The sequence below is a fragment of the Bombus huntii genome, chromosome 7 (assembly GCF_024542735.1).
Source record: "Bombus huntii isolate Logan2020A chromosome 7, iyBomHunt1.1, whole genome shotgun sequence".
NCBI lineage: Eukaryota > Metazoa > Arthropoda > Insecta > Hymenoptera > Apidae > Bombus > Bombus huntii.
In genome coordinates this window covers 4,173,590-4,189,841 of record NC_066244.1, presented here as the reverse complement: position 1 = coordinate 4,189,841, position 16,252 = coordinate 4,173,590, and the positions used below count along the sequence as shown (strand labels likewise).

Sequence of the window (16,252 nt, the reverse complement as noted above, 5' to 3'; positions counted from 1 at the left end):
AGCAAACACGTGTGTTATGTATAAGTAAATTAGATTTTACAAAATTCGATAAAAATTGGATTTTTGCAAAAAGAACGGTTTACGAAAAACGAATGCAAAAAATTGCGTAACATGCCCTACGAGATGCTAAAGCAATCACCTTGATTGGTCAAGCCGTCCCGGGGAAACCGATGAACACAGCATGAAATCGGTGCAAAAATATTAATTAAAAAAATAGAGATAGATTACGATGACCAAATCGAAAAACATTTTTTAACAAGGTCGATCGGAGAACATGCCCTACAAGATGCAAAAAAAGATCATCCCGATTCGTTAAGCCGTTTCGGAGGAATTTCTCAAATCGATATAAAAATATATATCGATATATTAACAAAGTCTTTAGCATTCAAAATTTTTCTATTTTGTCGCACGTATTCATGTACCTATCTAATTTTTCCGATTTTGGTATATATTTAGTTTTCGGTATATTTAAATATTTCTGCAAATAAAACAAAATGTTGTCCTGAGTCTTCTTTAAGAAGCTCTTTTCTTAACATGACTCGAATAAATTTAAGTTTAGCTACTCTATAAGATACGAATAATAGTTTTAAAAAAGCTCATCGGAGTGACGTGCCGCAACTTTTCCCAAACAACTAAACGCATATCCTTTCACTTGAAAATATTTCCAATTATTGTCATTGTCGTTACTTGTTTTTAAGACAATATTTTTCAGAATCTCCGTAACGAAGTGAATAAGATCTCAGAAATTGATAACATTCTTGTTATACTGTGGTAAAAAATATAAGTTAGCAAATACATTTTTAATCGATGTATGATTGCAATTATCTCAGGTGAATTTAATCGTTGTCGTTAAATTGTTAAACATTCTAAAACGCATTGTAATATATGTATACATGTGTACATAGATATGTGCATATCATTTCTAGTGTAACACGTAACCAGAGGGATATTTTTACTATAAATTTTTACTTTTGTTCAGTTTACCACACTCGTCTGTTACTTTTACCAACTTTATTAGTTGCATCGAATATAATTCCTACACTCACTACTGTAAATCGCAGAGGGCGTAAGAAACACTCCGATTTTTTACACGATCGGTATTTTAGAATATGGGACACGATATCCCATAAGATGAGAGATCTATACTGTATACTCGTCCGTGGTTTCAAGTGTTGTATGAAAAATAGCATTCAATTTGCACAATAAATCGAATCATTTTCAGTTTATGTCACATTTTAATTAAACGTTTCAATCAGAAATTTTATTGTTACGAAATACAATATTACAATCAAATATTCATCGTATACCTGTTTGTGTGTGTGTGTGTATATATATATAACATTTGTTTACATCGTTGTTATTCATAATCTTTATTATATGTAATTAATAATTGAATAAAATTTTATTACATTATAAAGTACAATATGAGATGAAGTACATGTAAACAATTCAAATATAATCAGTTAACAATTTATTAATATCACATAATACTATTATTAAAGATAATAAAAACAATAAACGGATTTATATTTACGTTTACATTTATGTTCACTCATTTGCTTCAAATTAAAATTACATGTGTATGTTAAGTTTGATCAACCTAGTCTAGTTTTCTTGATATTGCGCTTCTATTTCTGCAATAAGTTTCAACTGTCGTTTCTTATTACATTCCTCGATAAAATTTATTAACTCAGCATGTTGTTCTTTACTCATAGGCTCAAACTTTTTCATCTCATTCTGTACCCATTCTTCGATACTATCTGCTTGATTCAAATAATAATAAATACCAATGGGAAATAATATGTACGACATCATTCTCCCAACCTCCATTTGCCAATTTCCCATTTATTAAAAATCTAAAAAAATTAAATTTAAGTGAAACACATTATATATAGTAATCACTTATAACAATCACGACTGTGTTTATAGCTTGCGATATTTCAAAGTACATACAGGTTCTTACTAAATAATGCAGAATGATTACTTTTGTCGTAAATAGTAAGGAGTAATCCTGTTGAACCTTGAGAAACAATACATAATATCAGATAATATTAAACGCTGTACAATACTGTATCATATACTGTATTACTAGAAGAGATGTTTTCGTATTTCCATCTAAACAACTAAAAATGTATAATAACATCTAGGACGTACTTACTTACGAAATGCTTAAATTTATAAAAAGTTCCTTCCACTTTCACTGATATGGAGGAAAATATAAATAGTTTTAATGGTGGTAACATTGCTTCGCGTAAAAGGTACTCCATTCAACATCCTTCAAGATTTGTATTATAATATTGTTTCAAAGTGTACATTATGCTGTGATACGTTTTGTTTGAACATTTCTAAAAATGATTATAACTTTTCAATGATAATTGCAGACTTCAAATGACGATAAGCATTATGGAAACATTATTACCTTCGGAAATAGCTAGATTAGTTTTTGGTAAGGGTAATATGACATGTACTTATCTTACGCGTCCTATTATGATAACCTATTATTTGGCGGGAATATAGATAGTAATAAAACACAGAGATTCAGTGATATCATCTTTGACAAGATGTTAGAATTTTATAATAATAATATTGCTTTAATTATATACACTAAAATATCGTAAGAAAAGTAACGAGTTTTACACTAATGAATGAATCAATGTTGCACCAAATACACACAGATATTAAATATAATAAATATAACATTATTATAACAAGTGATGTTTTATTTTTAAACATATACATATATATATGCATAAAGGATGTATAATTTACACAACATAGTATATATATTTTTCAAAAGTTTCATTGGATTTTCCTACATATGATTTGTGAGAGTTTTTAAATAATCAATTTTAGGATACCTTGAAAGTCAAACATGTATGGAAGCTGCTAAAGTATTTTTAGAGACTTCTCCGCATTTACAAGAGTGCCGTACTGTAATTTCAAATGGAAAACGATTCAGTGCTAAAGTTAATGGAATGACCTTAATAGATGTCATTGACAAATTTTTTGCTATTAATTCAACTGGTAAGATTTCAATACAAATATAAAATTCCCGAACAAAAATATCGTTTGTTTTATTCCACTAGCATTTATTTTATAGTTCATGAATACCTTAGCAATATAGCTAATCACGAGCAGTCAAAGCACTGTGAAGACTTAATCCAACAGTTAAAATTTCTTATTGGAGAATCTTGGGGTCAAGATTTTAGTGCTAACAAAGTTAATGTTCTTTCACAGGTATATACAAATTATAAAAATTTATTAATTACAATTAAATGTTATGTTGTTCGTATTTCTATAATACCATATTAATAATCGTAATGTATTCTGCTACTTTTGTACCACGTATTTACATATTTACAGACTAATTCTCAAATAGGCAATGGCTCTCCCATAATATCTAGTAGTAGTACACGTAAAAGACGTTATAGTAATAATGAACGCGAGCGATGTAAACGTACAAAAGTAACATTAAACGCATTACAACAACCTGATTCACCCTCTGCTCAAGGTACATCAAAAGGTACAAGGTCAAGGACATACATACGATATTAGGAGATTCTCTAATAATTTTCTAACAGTTTTTTGTTGCTACAGCATATAATTTCGATAATGTAGAAGCAACTCCATTGGAAAGTTTACCAGGTCATATGGATATATTAGAATTACCAAAATCTATCACTAATATCAAAGAGAAGAAATATAATAACTGTATACAACAACATGAAGGTTTGTTCAATTTGAAGATAACAATAATTAGGACAAAAATAATAGTAACAGTAATACAATAAGTATAATAATTTTTCGACATATATGTATAATCATAGTTAAATAGTAAGGGTAAAGGAATGTGGAAATTGTCATTTAACTCTTAATGCTTGAATTAGGCGGCGATATAAACATTCAGAACATACAAGATATTGTCACAAGTAATGCATGTACAGAAAACGATATGAAAGATTTGCACATGCTTGATAAGTGTACAGCGGCGACAAGTACGGAAGAATTATTGAGCTACTCGTGCGCAGAAGTTCAAACTGTCCCATATGATACATTGGAATCTGAATCAGAAAGTAATGATGAACCAATAGAAAATCTTAGTGTAAGTAATACTAACGATATATCTAATACTACTAACGATCACTAATTATTAATATAACACTACTAACGATTTCTATAATAATAACTTCTCAATTGATTTTTAACTTTTTGTAATCTGTATTATAGTTATTAACGAAAGAGCTGTTAAACCGTATTGAGTTACAAGAGCGAATTGCTGAGAATATAAATAAAGCAATACTTCCAACAGATGTGTCATTGAAAGATGAAAATTTAAATGATCCTCTAAATGGTGAAGCAAACACCTCTATTATGGCAGAACTAAATAACACGATTAAATCAATAGTAGAAGCAACAGAGACTGATCCTGTGTTTGAAAAGTTTCTTGAAGAAATCATCGGGCCTCACATAGAAACTGATGCAAGTCATGATGAAGATACCGAAGCTAAACAAAAAGCAAAGTTTCTTGATGGCTCACAAGATAAACAAAGTGAAGTGATTGTAAACAACAATAATCCATTAGAATCTATAATATTAGATGTCAAATCGTCCACAGAATTAGATGGAACAGTAAATGCAGATATTCCATTAAAGCACAGACTTCGTAGTTCTTCTAGACAACAAAATATTCGTAATGAAGACGAACAACGTGACCAAGAGAAAGAATATAATATGTTGGAAGATCAAAACGCCGCTGCAGTATTAAGTATAATAAACGCAAATATCGTTAACGACAAATCGGCAAACGATAAAAGAACGAAAGAAATTGTATGTACATTAGACAATAATAGCGAAAAAGAATTGCCAACATTTCAAATTCCTCTTGATAAAGATACAGAGCAAATTGGAAAATTAACAACTGACGTTACTCAAAAAGACGGTAGTAACGTTGTTACAACGATTCAAGGTGATAATATGGAGTCAAAGATTAAAAGATCGTCGGTAAAACGGTTACGACATACGAAGCTTAAAGAACAGAAACCAAAAGGTAGCATAAATAATTATACATCTGAACAAAACGTAATAACAATGCCAACATTAGTACTATGTTCGAAAGAAGAAATAAATAATATGTTATCGGTAAATTCTTACCCGCTGACTCGTCCAATAACATCTACTACAAATTCGAGGTTCATTCCTATTGTTCCCAAAGGACCGATAATCAATAAAACGAATAAAGATTTCGTGGAAACATTATATCTAACAACCGTAAATGTCGCTCAAAAAGTAACATCACCACTCTGTGGTACGTCAAACGATTTAAAAAACTGTATTTCTTGTGCAATAACAATGACCCCTATAACAACTACGACGACAATAACAACAACAGCGAAGGCGATGATGACGACAACGGCAACGACAACGACAACGACAACGACCACGACCACGAAAGTACACACATCTCAAAAAGAAGATAATAACAAAATAAACAATAATAAAGAGAAAAACAGAACCACACATAATATTAATAATTTTATTGGCAATTCAATTACTAATCCCATAATGTCCAATACCGTCAAATCAGTCGCTGGAGAATCAATAACCCTGTATAGCAATGAAACTAGCACCAAAACATTACTAGATAGTTCAAGCATGCCTATGATAAATATAGAAGATAACATTAGCTTATCCACTTCTGGATTATCTCCATACATAAAATTCAATTGGAATAAGAGCAATCAAAACTTATCAGATATTGACTTGACATCTGTCATTCAGGATGCAAAAGTTGTTGCTCCGTTAAAAACGAACAATATCGTTAATGATCACCATCTTTCAGCTTCAAAAAATACCGATTGTGATATCATTGATAAACGTACTCCGAGGTCGTTGATGAGGAGTAGATCGAAAAATTATAGATTAAGTTTATCAACACCAAGAAGAAGAAATAGTCATATAAGAGCTCTTGATTTTAACACGCCGATGAAGACAACTGTATCCGATAAAATGGTCAATGAAAACAAAGGGATGCGTTTTTCTTCGGAATCCGCAAAACTCGTTACATCTTTATGTAGAACTACTCTTTACAAATCGTCACCGCTTTCTAATACTACCACATCTACTCATAAAACTAAGACTCCATTAAAACATTGCCAACTTCCGATAGCGACGAGAAGTCCAGTACCAAAGCTTATGGGCGAATGGGAGAAATATAACGGACTTGGGATAATTATAGGCGATGTCCCTCCATGTTCAAATATCAACGTTTCTTCGGAAAATAAACTTGTCAAGATCCAATCCAAGTCGCTGGAACTTACGAAAGGTACATGGGATGCAGATTTACGGAAAGCTCTACACATTGGTATAGACGAGGATCACCAAGGAACGAAGATATCCACAAGTAACAAGAGAACGAATTCTACAAAGACTGCTAAATCAAATATTGTTCTCTCACCGACAAAGAAGGACAAGCGCAATTTACGCACATCGAAAGGAAAAAGTAAAAATATTTTGCCAAAGGAAAATAACGTTGTGCAAGATGTAAAAAACGAATGTACCATGGGAAAATGGAATGTAATGGAATCATCGAGCATAAAAAGCATAGATCGTAACGCATCCGAACCAAAGGAAGACTTTCTAGATTCTGGGATTAACAATACTCTGGAAGCAAATTTTTCTAACGTGAAACCAGCAGTAAATAAAAGTAAGCTTGTTGTTGAACAGAAGAATGCTCAGCATCAATTATTAGCAAAGAGTAATCATTTACATGAAAATGCAACGATAACAACAACAACCAATAACTTATCATTCGAAAGGAAAAATATGAAAAAGTATGCTCAATTGAAAACGTTGAAGACCAATTTAAATAAATACAATCAAATTGAGAGGAAACCATATTTAGAGAACGATATCGGTTCCGTAGACGTCACACGGCATTCAGAACTTGCGACAGCTTCTGTCGATATTACACAGCAATTAGTACAAATACCTAATATGATCGATCACGAAACACCGAAAAAATTTGAAAATCCTTCTAGTGTTCCACCAACACCAAGATTGCTCAGTCCAAGCAGCAATGCAACGCCGTTTGTTAAATTTAGCGAAGATTCTAGTAAAATACGTTCTTTCATAAATACACCAGAATTTCCAAAAACACCTTGCATTGCATTGACTCCAAAAATCTCGGAAGAAACTACCACAGACAATATAAAAAAAGAAACATTTGATATTTGTTCTCCGTATTATAAACCAACTTCTGAGCAAAATCAACGTGAAAAACAAACAAAACCGGATAATAATATCGAAAAATCATCCGCAGTACCATTACAATGTACAAACCAATCTATACCGAAAAACATTATCAACTCTACGAACACGTATCAAGCTTGTGTATCTACGAAATTAGAAATAACACAGTTCGAAGTAATCAAAGAGAATTTGCCGAAAGAAGAAGCAATAAAAGAACTTAAAATATCAGCTAATTCAAGAGATTCGACTTATTATACGAAAACTGATTGTATCGAGAATGGTGTTACTCAACAACATAACGTGAATAAAGATATGTATGAAAAAATGAATGTCGATAATGAAAAATATTTGCCGAATAGCGAAGAATCGTATGATAGCGATGCATCGATATCATCTTCCTCTTCATCCCGATCCTCGTCAACATCGTCGTCGTCGTCGTCTTCGTCGTCGTCGTCATCGTCTTCATCGTCGTCGTCATCATCATCGTCGTCGTCACCACCATCGTCACCACCATCATCACCATCATCGTCACCATCATCAACTATTTTAACTAGTTTAAAAACTTTTAATAAAAAAAGCAAAAATATTACAAATCAAGTTTGTATCAATACAAACAGCGATTCGACACACAAAATTAAAAATGTTATAGAAACAATAAACGAAGAAAGAACTGAATGTCCAACAATTTCAGAAAATAATACTCTAGGATTAAAAATGAAACCAACCAATGCAGAAGAGGCAATTGTTACTTTAAGAAGATGTGAATCCTCACCCTCAAAAGTGTTTTCAATATTAAAGAATGAAGAGGATTGTAAAACTAATATGAAAGAAACACCTGCCAAAGATGAAACTTTGAATGAAGTAGATATTTCTGAGACTCCTAATAGTTCAAAGATTGGTATAGAGAATCTAACTAATCTGTCTTCGAAAATTTCCGCATTAATAACTTCGGGAGATCGAAAGTTGTCAAAATCGAATCAACGTTTAATTATGGAAAATTCTACAAATAAAAGATTTAAACAGAAGCCCAAAGTGATCAATATACAACATTTAAGATCGAATTCTTTGGTTACTTTTAAACCAACTAAATCCATAAAACATTCTTCCATGGAAAAAAGGCAAAGATCTCTAACTATAGATAAAAAGTTAGTTGTCCAATTGGAGGCAAAAAGACAACGTATGATAGCAAAATTTCGTGAAATACCTAAAGCTAATCTTACCCGAGATAAAAGCCAGCAAGGTCGAATCATTTTTCGGGGTAAAAATAGTATTAGTTTAAAGAAAAAATACAATCAGTACAAATATAGTCAGAAGAGTGAGAATAAATTCAGTGAGATGAAAAGAAAGAATAAAAGAAAAAAGTGGATGGAAGAATCAAATCATTCTAATAATAACCAAAATAATAAAAGTAATAATAATAATAATAGCAACAACAACAATGATAACAACAAATCTAGTAATGGTAGTGACAATAATTGTGACGACACTGATAATAATAATATCAATAACTACGATGCTAGTAATGCTAGCATTAGTAGCAGCAATAATAAACATAATAATAATAATAGTAATAGTAATAATAATAATAATAACGATGACAAATGCACAAAGCATTTATCCATTGATGGTGCATCAGAAAGTAAACTATATAGCTTGGAAGATTCAGAAGAAAAAGATAATAACAATAAGCATGTACAAAATGATGATTTAGCACTCGAAAATGACACCAAAAAAATCATCGAAATAGCGGTTGATAACATTATGAGTGACGTTGAAGTTAATGTATATCAACAAGCAAATGCGCTTAAAATGGAAAATCAAACTTATAACTCGAAAATTACGGAAAACAGAGGAATAGTAGAATTAGATGTGACAGAGAATCCAGAAATGCAAAATGAGATTGACACGGAAATTGAAAAAGGCGACAGTAATACCATTAATAAAGTTATTTTACGTGGGAATGAATGCAGTGGTACAAAAAACAACTGCAGTTATAATGGAGAAAATACATGTAAGTTAAGGGAATACCCGAATTATAATAGTGGTAAAACAACAAGTACTTTATTAAAATCAAAAGTTGATCAAGTAAAGCGAGATTTGTTTAGTGACGAGGAACAAGTATTTAGGAGGGAAGAGATATCAAATGCTATCGAATATTCAATTAATCAAAAGAATAATAATGTTCCTCCTATTGAAATACACGATACTGTTAGAAGTACAACCACAGAAAATACCAACTCGGAAAATCCAAAGAGTTTATCGCGCGTTCTTCAGTGTTTGCAGCTCGTTCCCACGTATAAGCACGAGCATATGGTCGAATCTCAATGTATGAAATATAATCGTAAAATGGATCTTAATGTAACTATTCCTAACTCGGTAGAATATCATTTCCTATATGACGATAATGCATCTTCCAAAAAAAGAAGGCGTAGGCATAGCAATCATGAATTAGAATTCCAAATTAATATTGTCTTGAACGATAAAAATTGCGATGAAACAATTAAAGTAATGACTGCCACTGACTATGAAGAGATATTTAATTTGCCGCCAAAGACTAAAAAAAGATTAGGAAGCAAGAAATCACCAATTAAGCATGAAAATAATTGTGAAACACTAAACAACCCGTTTATCGATACTTCAACCAAAAAGGGAATGCACGTGAAACCTTTAGCAACTTCGTCTCCTTTGGACGAATCATTTGTGTGCACAAAAAATTGTGTAAAAAAAGTCGCTATTAATACTGCTACTGTCATGAATGAAAGAAATAACAAGATACTGCACAATAGTAAAAAACGGTTGAACGTAAACGGAATTCGAGGAGTTAATAAAGGTAATTTTAGTTTAAGGTAATTTGAGTTTGTTTATTAATAGCACAGATTTAATAAATTACTAATTTCAGCCAACACTGCTGCAAAGATTTCAAAAAGGAAGGTTTCAGATTTGAAAGAAAGCAAACAGGTTTGTGATCAATTTAAGCTTCTTTGTTCGTTCATAAAACTTCATAAAAAGTTTACCTGTTATTCTTTGTCTCTTTCCCTTTTCTTTTTATTCGTAGACTGAGAAACAGCAATGCACAACAGATCCACAAACATTATTGAATAATTTAGATCTGGATAAATTTTTAACTTCAGTCCATGGGCCAGCATGAACAATAATTAAGTATTTTAACTTTTTAAAATTGTACAGAAACATAAAACATCATACATGTGTGTATATGTATGTGAGGGAGCAGGCGCTCGCGCGTGTGTGTGTATGCTGTACAACATAAATATTCGGTATATTTTTATTATTATTTAATTTCCTGAGGAACTATAATAATATTATAGTTGTATTATATAAAAGTTAATCTTGTTAATAGAAGATAAAAGTAGTGATAAGTTTTTAAATTGTTTTGACATATGCATAAGATGGAAAACATGTTTTATTGAAAATACTATTTCAAGGATATAACGTAAACCGATACATGACTGTAACTAAAGATTATATATAAAATGTAGTATAGTTTGTCTATAAATAGTAATAGAAACATGTATTACATATTCAATAATCCCAAACCATTGAAATATTTACTAGATACAGAAGAAGATAAATATTCAGGATTTAGACTTTACTGCTTTATCGACATCATCCACAACAGATAGTAACTTTTGCCATTGACCTATGCTTAAGCAAATACCTACATAAAGAATAAAATATTTTTCAATCATTGTTATTTACGTCATATAAACATATACAAAAAATGTTGTATTAGTACCTTTCTTTCCAGGCTTTAAATTTGCTTCTTTATCGTAATACATTTCTCTGATGTCAACATATAATTTTCCTTTAAAGTCTCTTATACTAATTTGGCGATTATTTCCCAAATCCCATACAGTATCTTCATCTTTATTAGATTCTCTCTCTGGCATCTTTTTTGATACCTTTCCTTTTTTGTCCTCAATTTCTTTCTTTTGCCTCTTTGTTTTTATTTCCTTATATAATAAAGAAGAAAAAAAAAATATATATAATGTATGTGTTTTGTATTTACATGTATTTTAAACTCAAAGGAGTACTATATCAATCTTATTCGATATTATCTAACATATGTATGTTCATTATTTATATAATTTAATATAATATAATATTTAATATAAATATACTAAAAATTTGATAACAATACCTCATCACTACTGTCATCCGTGTATACAAACTCTTTTGACTTCGGCATTTTCTATAAACGTGTTTATCTAAAATAATTTTATATACATTACTTTCAATCGAATTTTAAACGATACTAATCAGTATTTATACTTAAAAATAATCATTTTACGTCCAAAAGAGTAAACTAACAGTAATTTCTAGAGACTTAACAGTTTTGTTTGTTATAACCTTTCACAAGCCAACGCATTTACATACGTATATACAACAAATTATTTACGTGAGTCAATGTACTTTAACCGGAACATTGTAAGTAAATGTACCAGGTTTTATTACCGAGACTTAAACTTACCGAGAAAAAGTAAAATATAGTGCGGGTTATTTATTTTAATAATGATTCAAACAATCCGAAATGAATGTTACACGTTACACTTTATATGATATGTGGCTTACACACACACATGCATATCGCGCGTGCTCCTACGTAGTAAATACATACATATGTATAACACTTCCGTGTAGCACATTGATTTCCGTTCTTCCCCGTCTTTCAAATTTTGAATCGGTTGATATTAATACGTGTCTTGCTATATTTCTTGTTTTTGCATTGAATTGCTATGTAAAAGAGTATTCTTATAGTAGCTTTTGCAAAAAAGCTAAAAGTTGTGACAATTAAATACGCTAAACTTTTATGTGTTTTATATCAATCGGAGAACATATTTATACAGATAATTTTGATACTTGACAAAAATATAACAAAATAATAGAACAGTTATTCTCTTTTCGACTTATAGTTTAGAATTATAATTGTTAATACACAAAATGTTCTCAATTTATGTTATTCAAGAGTAATTACATACATTATACATTAGTATTAGCGAGCAATAGTGAATACAATAAACCCTTTGTTCTCGCATACGACCAACATTACGGAGACGAAATATACTTGATCGTTTTTTCACGCTTGTTTTCACATGTCACTCGATGCACTTACATCTCTATTATATTTATCATCAGACATTCTAACACAATACAGTTAAGATATCTTATTGATATATTAGTCGATCAAAAATAAGAAAAACATACATAATATCACACGTCAAGTAACAAGTAACTTGTAACTAAAATTTTATGCATTGAATGAAAGTATAATACATCTTGTATGTACACAAATACGTGCAAATAACGAATTACATGTTATTAAGTTTCGCTTAGGATAAATTATTCGTTTCCATGTATTTTATTTTACAACATATTTACGATTGCTATTTTTGACATTATGTCGTTACCGCATCCTTTGCTTTAAAAATGCTTCTTCCTCGTTCACAGTAATAAATTTAATTCGATTAATTATTATTATTCACAATTCGTGACGTTCGCGTTAAAGGTCGTCGACTTTCTTCATCTGATCCATATATGACTTCTTCGTCGGAATCGTTGATCATAGAAAACGTGGGGTTGTCCTTAGTTATAGAAGAATCTAATGTCGATTGAATTAATAATACAATGATCTGCTGAAGGAATATTTTATTCTTTTAAAGATACTCACGTTGACCATATACTTGTTGATACGCCGGTGCATATACATAAGCCATCGTATATAGATAAAAATTTAGAAGACCATATAAAGCCATAAATTGCGCGGATGAACGATAATAGGTGGTGAGACGAGAGGCAAAACTGTCTTCGAAAATACCAGCTCCAAATTGTCGCGCTGTCACACAACCACAAACCAACGAAACCACAGCGGCAAGCAGTGTTAAGAAACGTAAACGAAGATCTGAGAAACAACATAGAAATGAAGAAAAACCGAAACAGAATAGAAGAAAGAGAAACAAAGGGGAAAGATAATAAATCATTTGAAATCATACCAAAATACGGCATGGATCTCAATTCGCTGTACGCTCTCAATATTAAAAGAAGAAGATATGCTATGTAAAATCCTCCTACTGTGAAGAAGAACACCTTGAAACCCTATAATCATATAGATCCTTAAGTATCAACTAAAAATGTTGCATGCCAAAGATTTAACTATCAATTATCTTGATAACTTACAAAATAATTTGATGTATCTAGAACATAATTATAAGTGGGGTCTTCTAATTCTGTACAGCGCAACCATGTTGCTAAAATAAACGCGGAACACCATAGTAAACCCACTACCAAAACTTTTGGTAAATAAAACGTAATAAGACGCCTTTCGTTCTATTAAAATGTAAGATTCATAAGTACAAACAATACCATGATTTAAATTCTGCTAGGTCATATCAATTAAAGAAATGTCATACTTGTCTTAAACCATGGTAAACACATAACCAAAACATGAGGACTGCACAAAGGAACGTCGTCTGTAAAATTGCATCTATCATACCAGGTACCCAAGAGTTCACTAAAAACGTCATTGGAAATAATGGATCTATAAAGAAAGTGAAATAAATTAGTTTCTTGAAAATGTGTAAAAACACAAGTTAATTTTTAACATCTTACTATTATACAAAATTAACAAAGGAAGGAGTATAGAGATCCATTTCTGTTCTATTGACCAATCGTGTAATTGGTACTTTCGTAGAGAATGCCCAAACCAGCACTAAAAATTGATAACATTCATATATAGCATAATGTTTCCTTTCAAGTAATATGCGAATATATATTACACAAAATTGTTCTTTACCATAACTCCAAATGCAATTAACAAAAAGATAAATCGAAACCAAATCTCGAACTCCGTAAACGCTGGATTGTAATTCTTGAACTATGAACAGGTAAGAACATTATCAAATGCGATTATTTCGATTCTGAAAAATCTTATAACACAGTCATTTTATTTCATATAGTGCTTACTGACGTAGAATGTGAGATCGCGTATGTTATAGCGTTGGTGGAAGCTCTCGAGCCCATGAAAGTGAACAGTAATAATGTAATAACTGTAATCGAGAAATCCTAGATGAGCAACTACAAGTTCTTCGCACATTTGTCTTTCACATTTTAAGTGTCTGGTTCTATAAAGAGAAAACACACAATAGTAAATATTTAACATTGTATAATCTTGTCAAACAGTGAATTGTGCTATACAGGTTCTAGACGTACCTATTATGGCCAGCTTCTGAGGACAAAACAGGTATGAGTTTATGATCAATGGTGATACCATCTATAGAGATGCTTATTTGAAAACTTTTGTCATATCTTTCATCTGTAAAATTCAAAACATATAATCTCAATTTTATTATTTCTTAAAAATTTCTTCATTTTGTAGTTGTATTACCATCATTATTAGATGTTAATAACTTTGCGATGACCCATAGCTGTTGACTGTACGTAGATAATGGTGGAGTCTTCATCATAAAAGGACCAGTAGCAACTTCACTGCCATTTACATGAGCTCTTTGTTCGCTCGTGGAAGTGATAGGAGGGCCTATATTAATAACAAATCATCATCATAAAAGGAATAACAATGACAAAAGAAAACATATTTTTATAAATTATACCTTCTACTTCTTACTTACCTGCAAGTCCAATAAATACAGCTAATCCAAAACATGCAAAAAAAGCAGCAAACACCATAACAAATTCTCTCTTATGCATAGAATATAGTCGCATTTGAACTGATCTAAAAAATAAAACCATTATTAGTAAACAATATGAACGTACATAATAATTGATAGAAACAGAGGCAAGTACCTTTCGCACCGATCATGATGATAGGCAGGTGCAATGTATTTATTAAATTCACTAAAGAGATCACTGAACTGTGAAAGTACATTTCTAACTCGAAAATTCCATCCTGCAGAAGGGAGATGATACGAGTATCCTAAGCCAGGACCGTCCATTTCTATATTAAACCTATCATATTACGTATATTTTTAAAGACACATTGTCACCTTCCTTAATGATATTTATGCGACTATATATAGAAGGGCACAATGTAATACTCGTTGTAATGTAATGTAATCTCGCGTTGTTTAATGGTAGTCTTAGAGAGGCGAATAAATAGATTTCCTTGGATCGATTCGATTATTCCAATCTTTATATCTTTTTTAATAAAACGAAGAAAACAATCTCGCATCTCATATGACATAGACACAGACACGAAAGCCACGTGTTCGACGAAGATGTTGAAAACATATACATATGTACAATATACTTGAACAATTTAATAAATTTATTCGTATAACTAGAGTTCGTATTGGAAAAAGATATACCTAAATACTTATATATGTAAGTAAAAAGTTACTGTTACCTTCCTATTTAGTAAAGACTCTTGATAGATATTTATACCGTTTCAAGATATTTGCATGAATCGGTTTATCATGTTAGATTCCAATAATTTTGAAGAGAGCATATATGTATGTGTATAGTGTTAAGCGTTCGTAAATCTAACAATTAGATTCAAAGGATCTAATTTGATGAAGATAGTAAACAAATTCGTAACGACGTATGAAACAAAAACGGCGGACATCATGATGCGTATTATTGATTTTTACCACCGCCATGAAATAATAGAATTAGTAATTTATTATTTAAAAAGTATTTAAAATATATTTGTGATGTAGCTTATTTAAGATTTAGCATTTACTTTAAACGGGATTGTAATATTTTCATTTCAACTACTTGTAAAAAAATTAAATAATCGTCAATGAAGTGTATTACCCTTATATGTACACTTACATGTATCACTTGTGTCTAATCAGAAATGTAATCAGAAATTTAACGAAAAAAAGTATGTAATAAAAATTGTTAACTAACGCACAGTAACATCTTTCTCTTAAATATTTAATACGGTGATTTATTATTTAAAAAAGTAATATATTTACGTATATTTCGTATCGTATCAACGAGTCGTCGCTCAAAAATTGAAAATTTCATTTTA

The 16,252-nt window shown here is 30.9% G+C and overlaps 3 protein-coding genes and 1 long non-coding RNA gene across 7 annotated transcripts; 1 reads left to right on the top strand and 3 right to left on the bottom strand.

Moving 5' to 3' along the window:
• Nucleotides 1–1,953: 1,953 nt before the first annotated feature.
• LOC126867864 (uncharacterized) lies at nt 1,954–10,281 on the bottom strand. Of its 2 annotated transcripts, none has more exons than XR_007690441.1 (3): nt 10,263–10,281; nt 2,159–2,345; nt 1,954–2,020 (listed from the first exon to the last, which is right to left on the bottom strand). It is a non-coding gene; the product is annotated as an uncharacterized LOC126867864 (long non-coding RNA). The 2 variants fall into 2 exon arrangements; XR_007690440.1 differs by lacking the exon at nt 10,263–10,281 and adding an exon at nt 2,420–2,881.
• On the top strand, nt 2,297–10,778 carry LOC126867857 (bromodomain-containing protein DDB_G0270170-like). Of its 2 annotated transcripts, none has more exons than XM_050622882.1 (9): nt 2,297–2,446; nt 2,854–3,024; nt 3,101–3,237; nt 3,364–3,511; nt 3,598–3,729; nt 3,888–4,102; nt 4,228–10,078; nt 10,148–10,206; nt 10,304–10,778. In XM_050622882.1, exons 1-9 carry the CDS (start codon nt 2,389–2,391, stop codon nt 10,394–10,396), a joined length of 6,864 nt encoding a protein of 2,287 aa, XP_050478839.1. In that variant the 5' UTR covers nt 2,297–2,388; the 3' UTR covers nt 10,397–10,778. The 2 variants fall into 2 exon arrangements, with proteins under 2 accessions (XP_050478839.1, XP_050478838.1); XM_050622881.1 differs by having other exon boundaries at nt 3,364–3,523.
• LOC126867863 (activated RNA polymerase II transcriptional coactivator p15) lies at nt 10,652–11,616 on the bottom strand. Its single transcript, XM_050622889.1, has 3 exons — nt 11,408–11,616; nt 11,003–11,219; nt 10,652–10,924 (listed from the first exon to the last, which is right to left on the bottom strand). The coding sequence occupies exons 1-3, from the start codon at nt 11,453–11,455 to the stop codon at nt 10,842–10,844; spliced, it is 348 nt and encodes a 115-aa protein (XP_050478846.1). The 5' UTR covers nt 11,456–11,616; the 3' UTR covers nt 10,652–10,841.
• LOC126867860 (transmembrane protein 181) lies at nt 11,407–16,120 on the bottom strand. Of its 2 annotated transcripts, none has more exons than XM_050622885.1 (14): nt 15,623–16,120; nt 15,064–15,225; nt 14,889–14,992; nt 14,648–14,797; nt 14,473–14,575; nt 14,231–14,384; nt 14,057–14,137; nt 13,873–13,972; nt 13,674–13,801; nt 13,441–13,590; nt 13,257–13,359; nt 12,935–13,165; nt 11,738–12,865; nt 11,407–11,474 (listed from the first exon to the last, which is right to left on the bottom strand). In XM_050622885.1, exons 2-13 carry the CDS (start codon nt 15,210–15,212, stop codon nt 12,732–12,734), a joined length of 1,587 nt encoding a protein of 528 aa, XP_050478842.1. In that variant the 5' UTR covers nt 15,213–15,225; nt 15,623–16,120; the 3' UTR covers nt 11,407–11,474; nt 11,738–12,731. The 2 variants fall into 2 exon arrangements, with proteins under 2 accessions (XP_050478842.1, XP_050478843.1); XM_050622886.1 differs by having other exon boundaries at nt 15,064–15,166.
• Between the last annotated feature and the right edge of the window lie 132 nt (nt 16,121–16,252).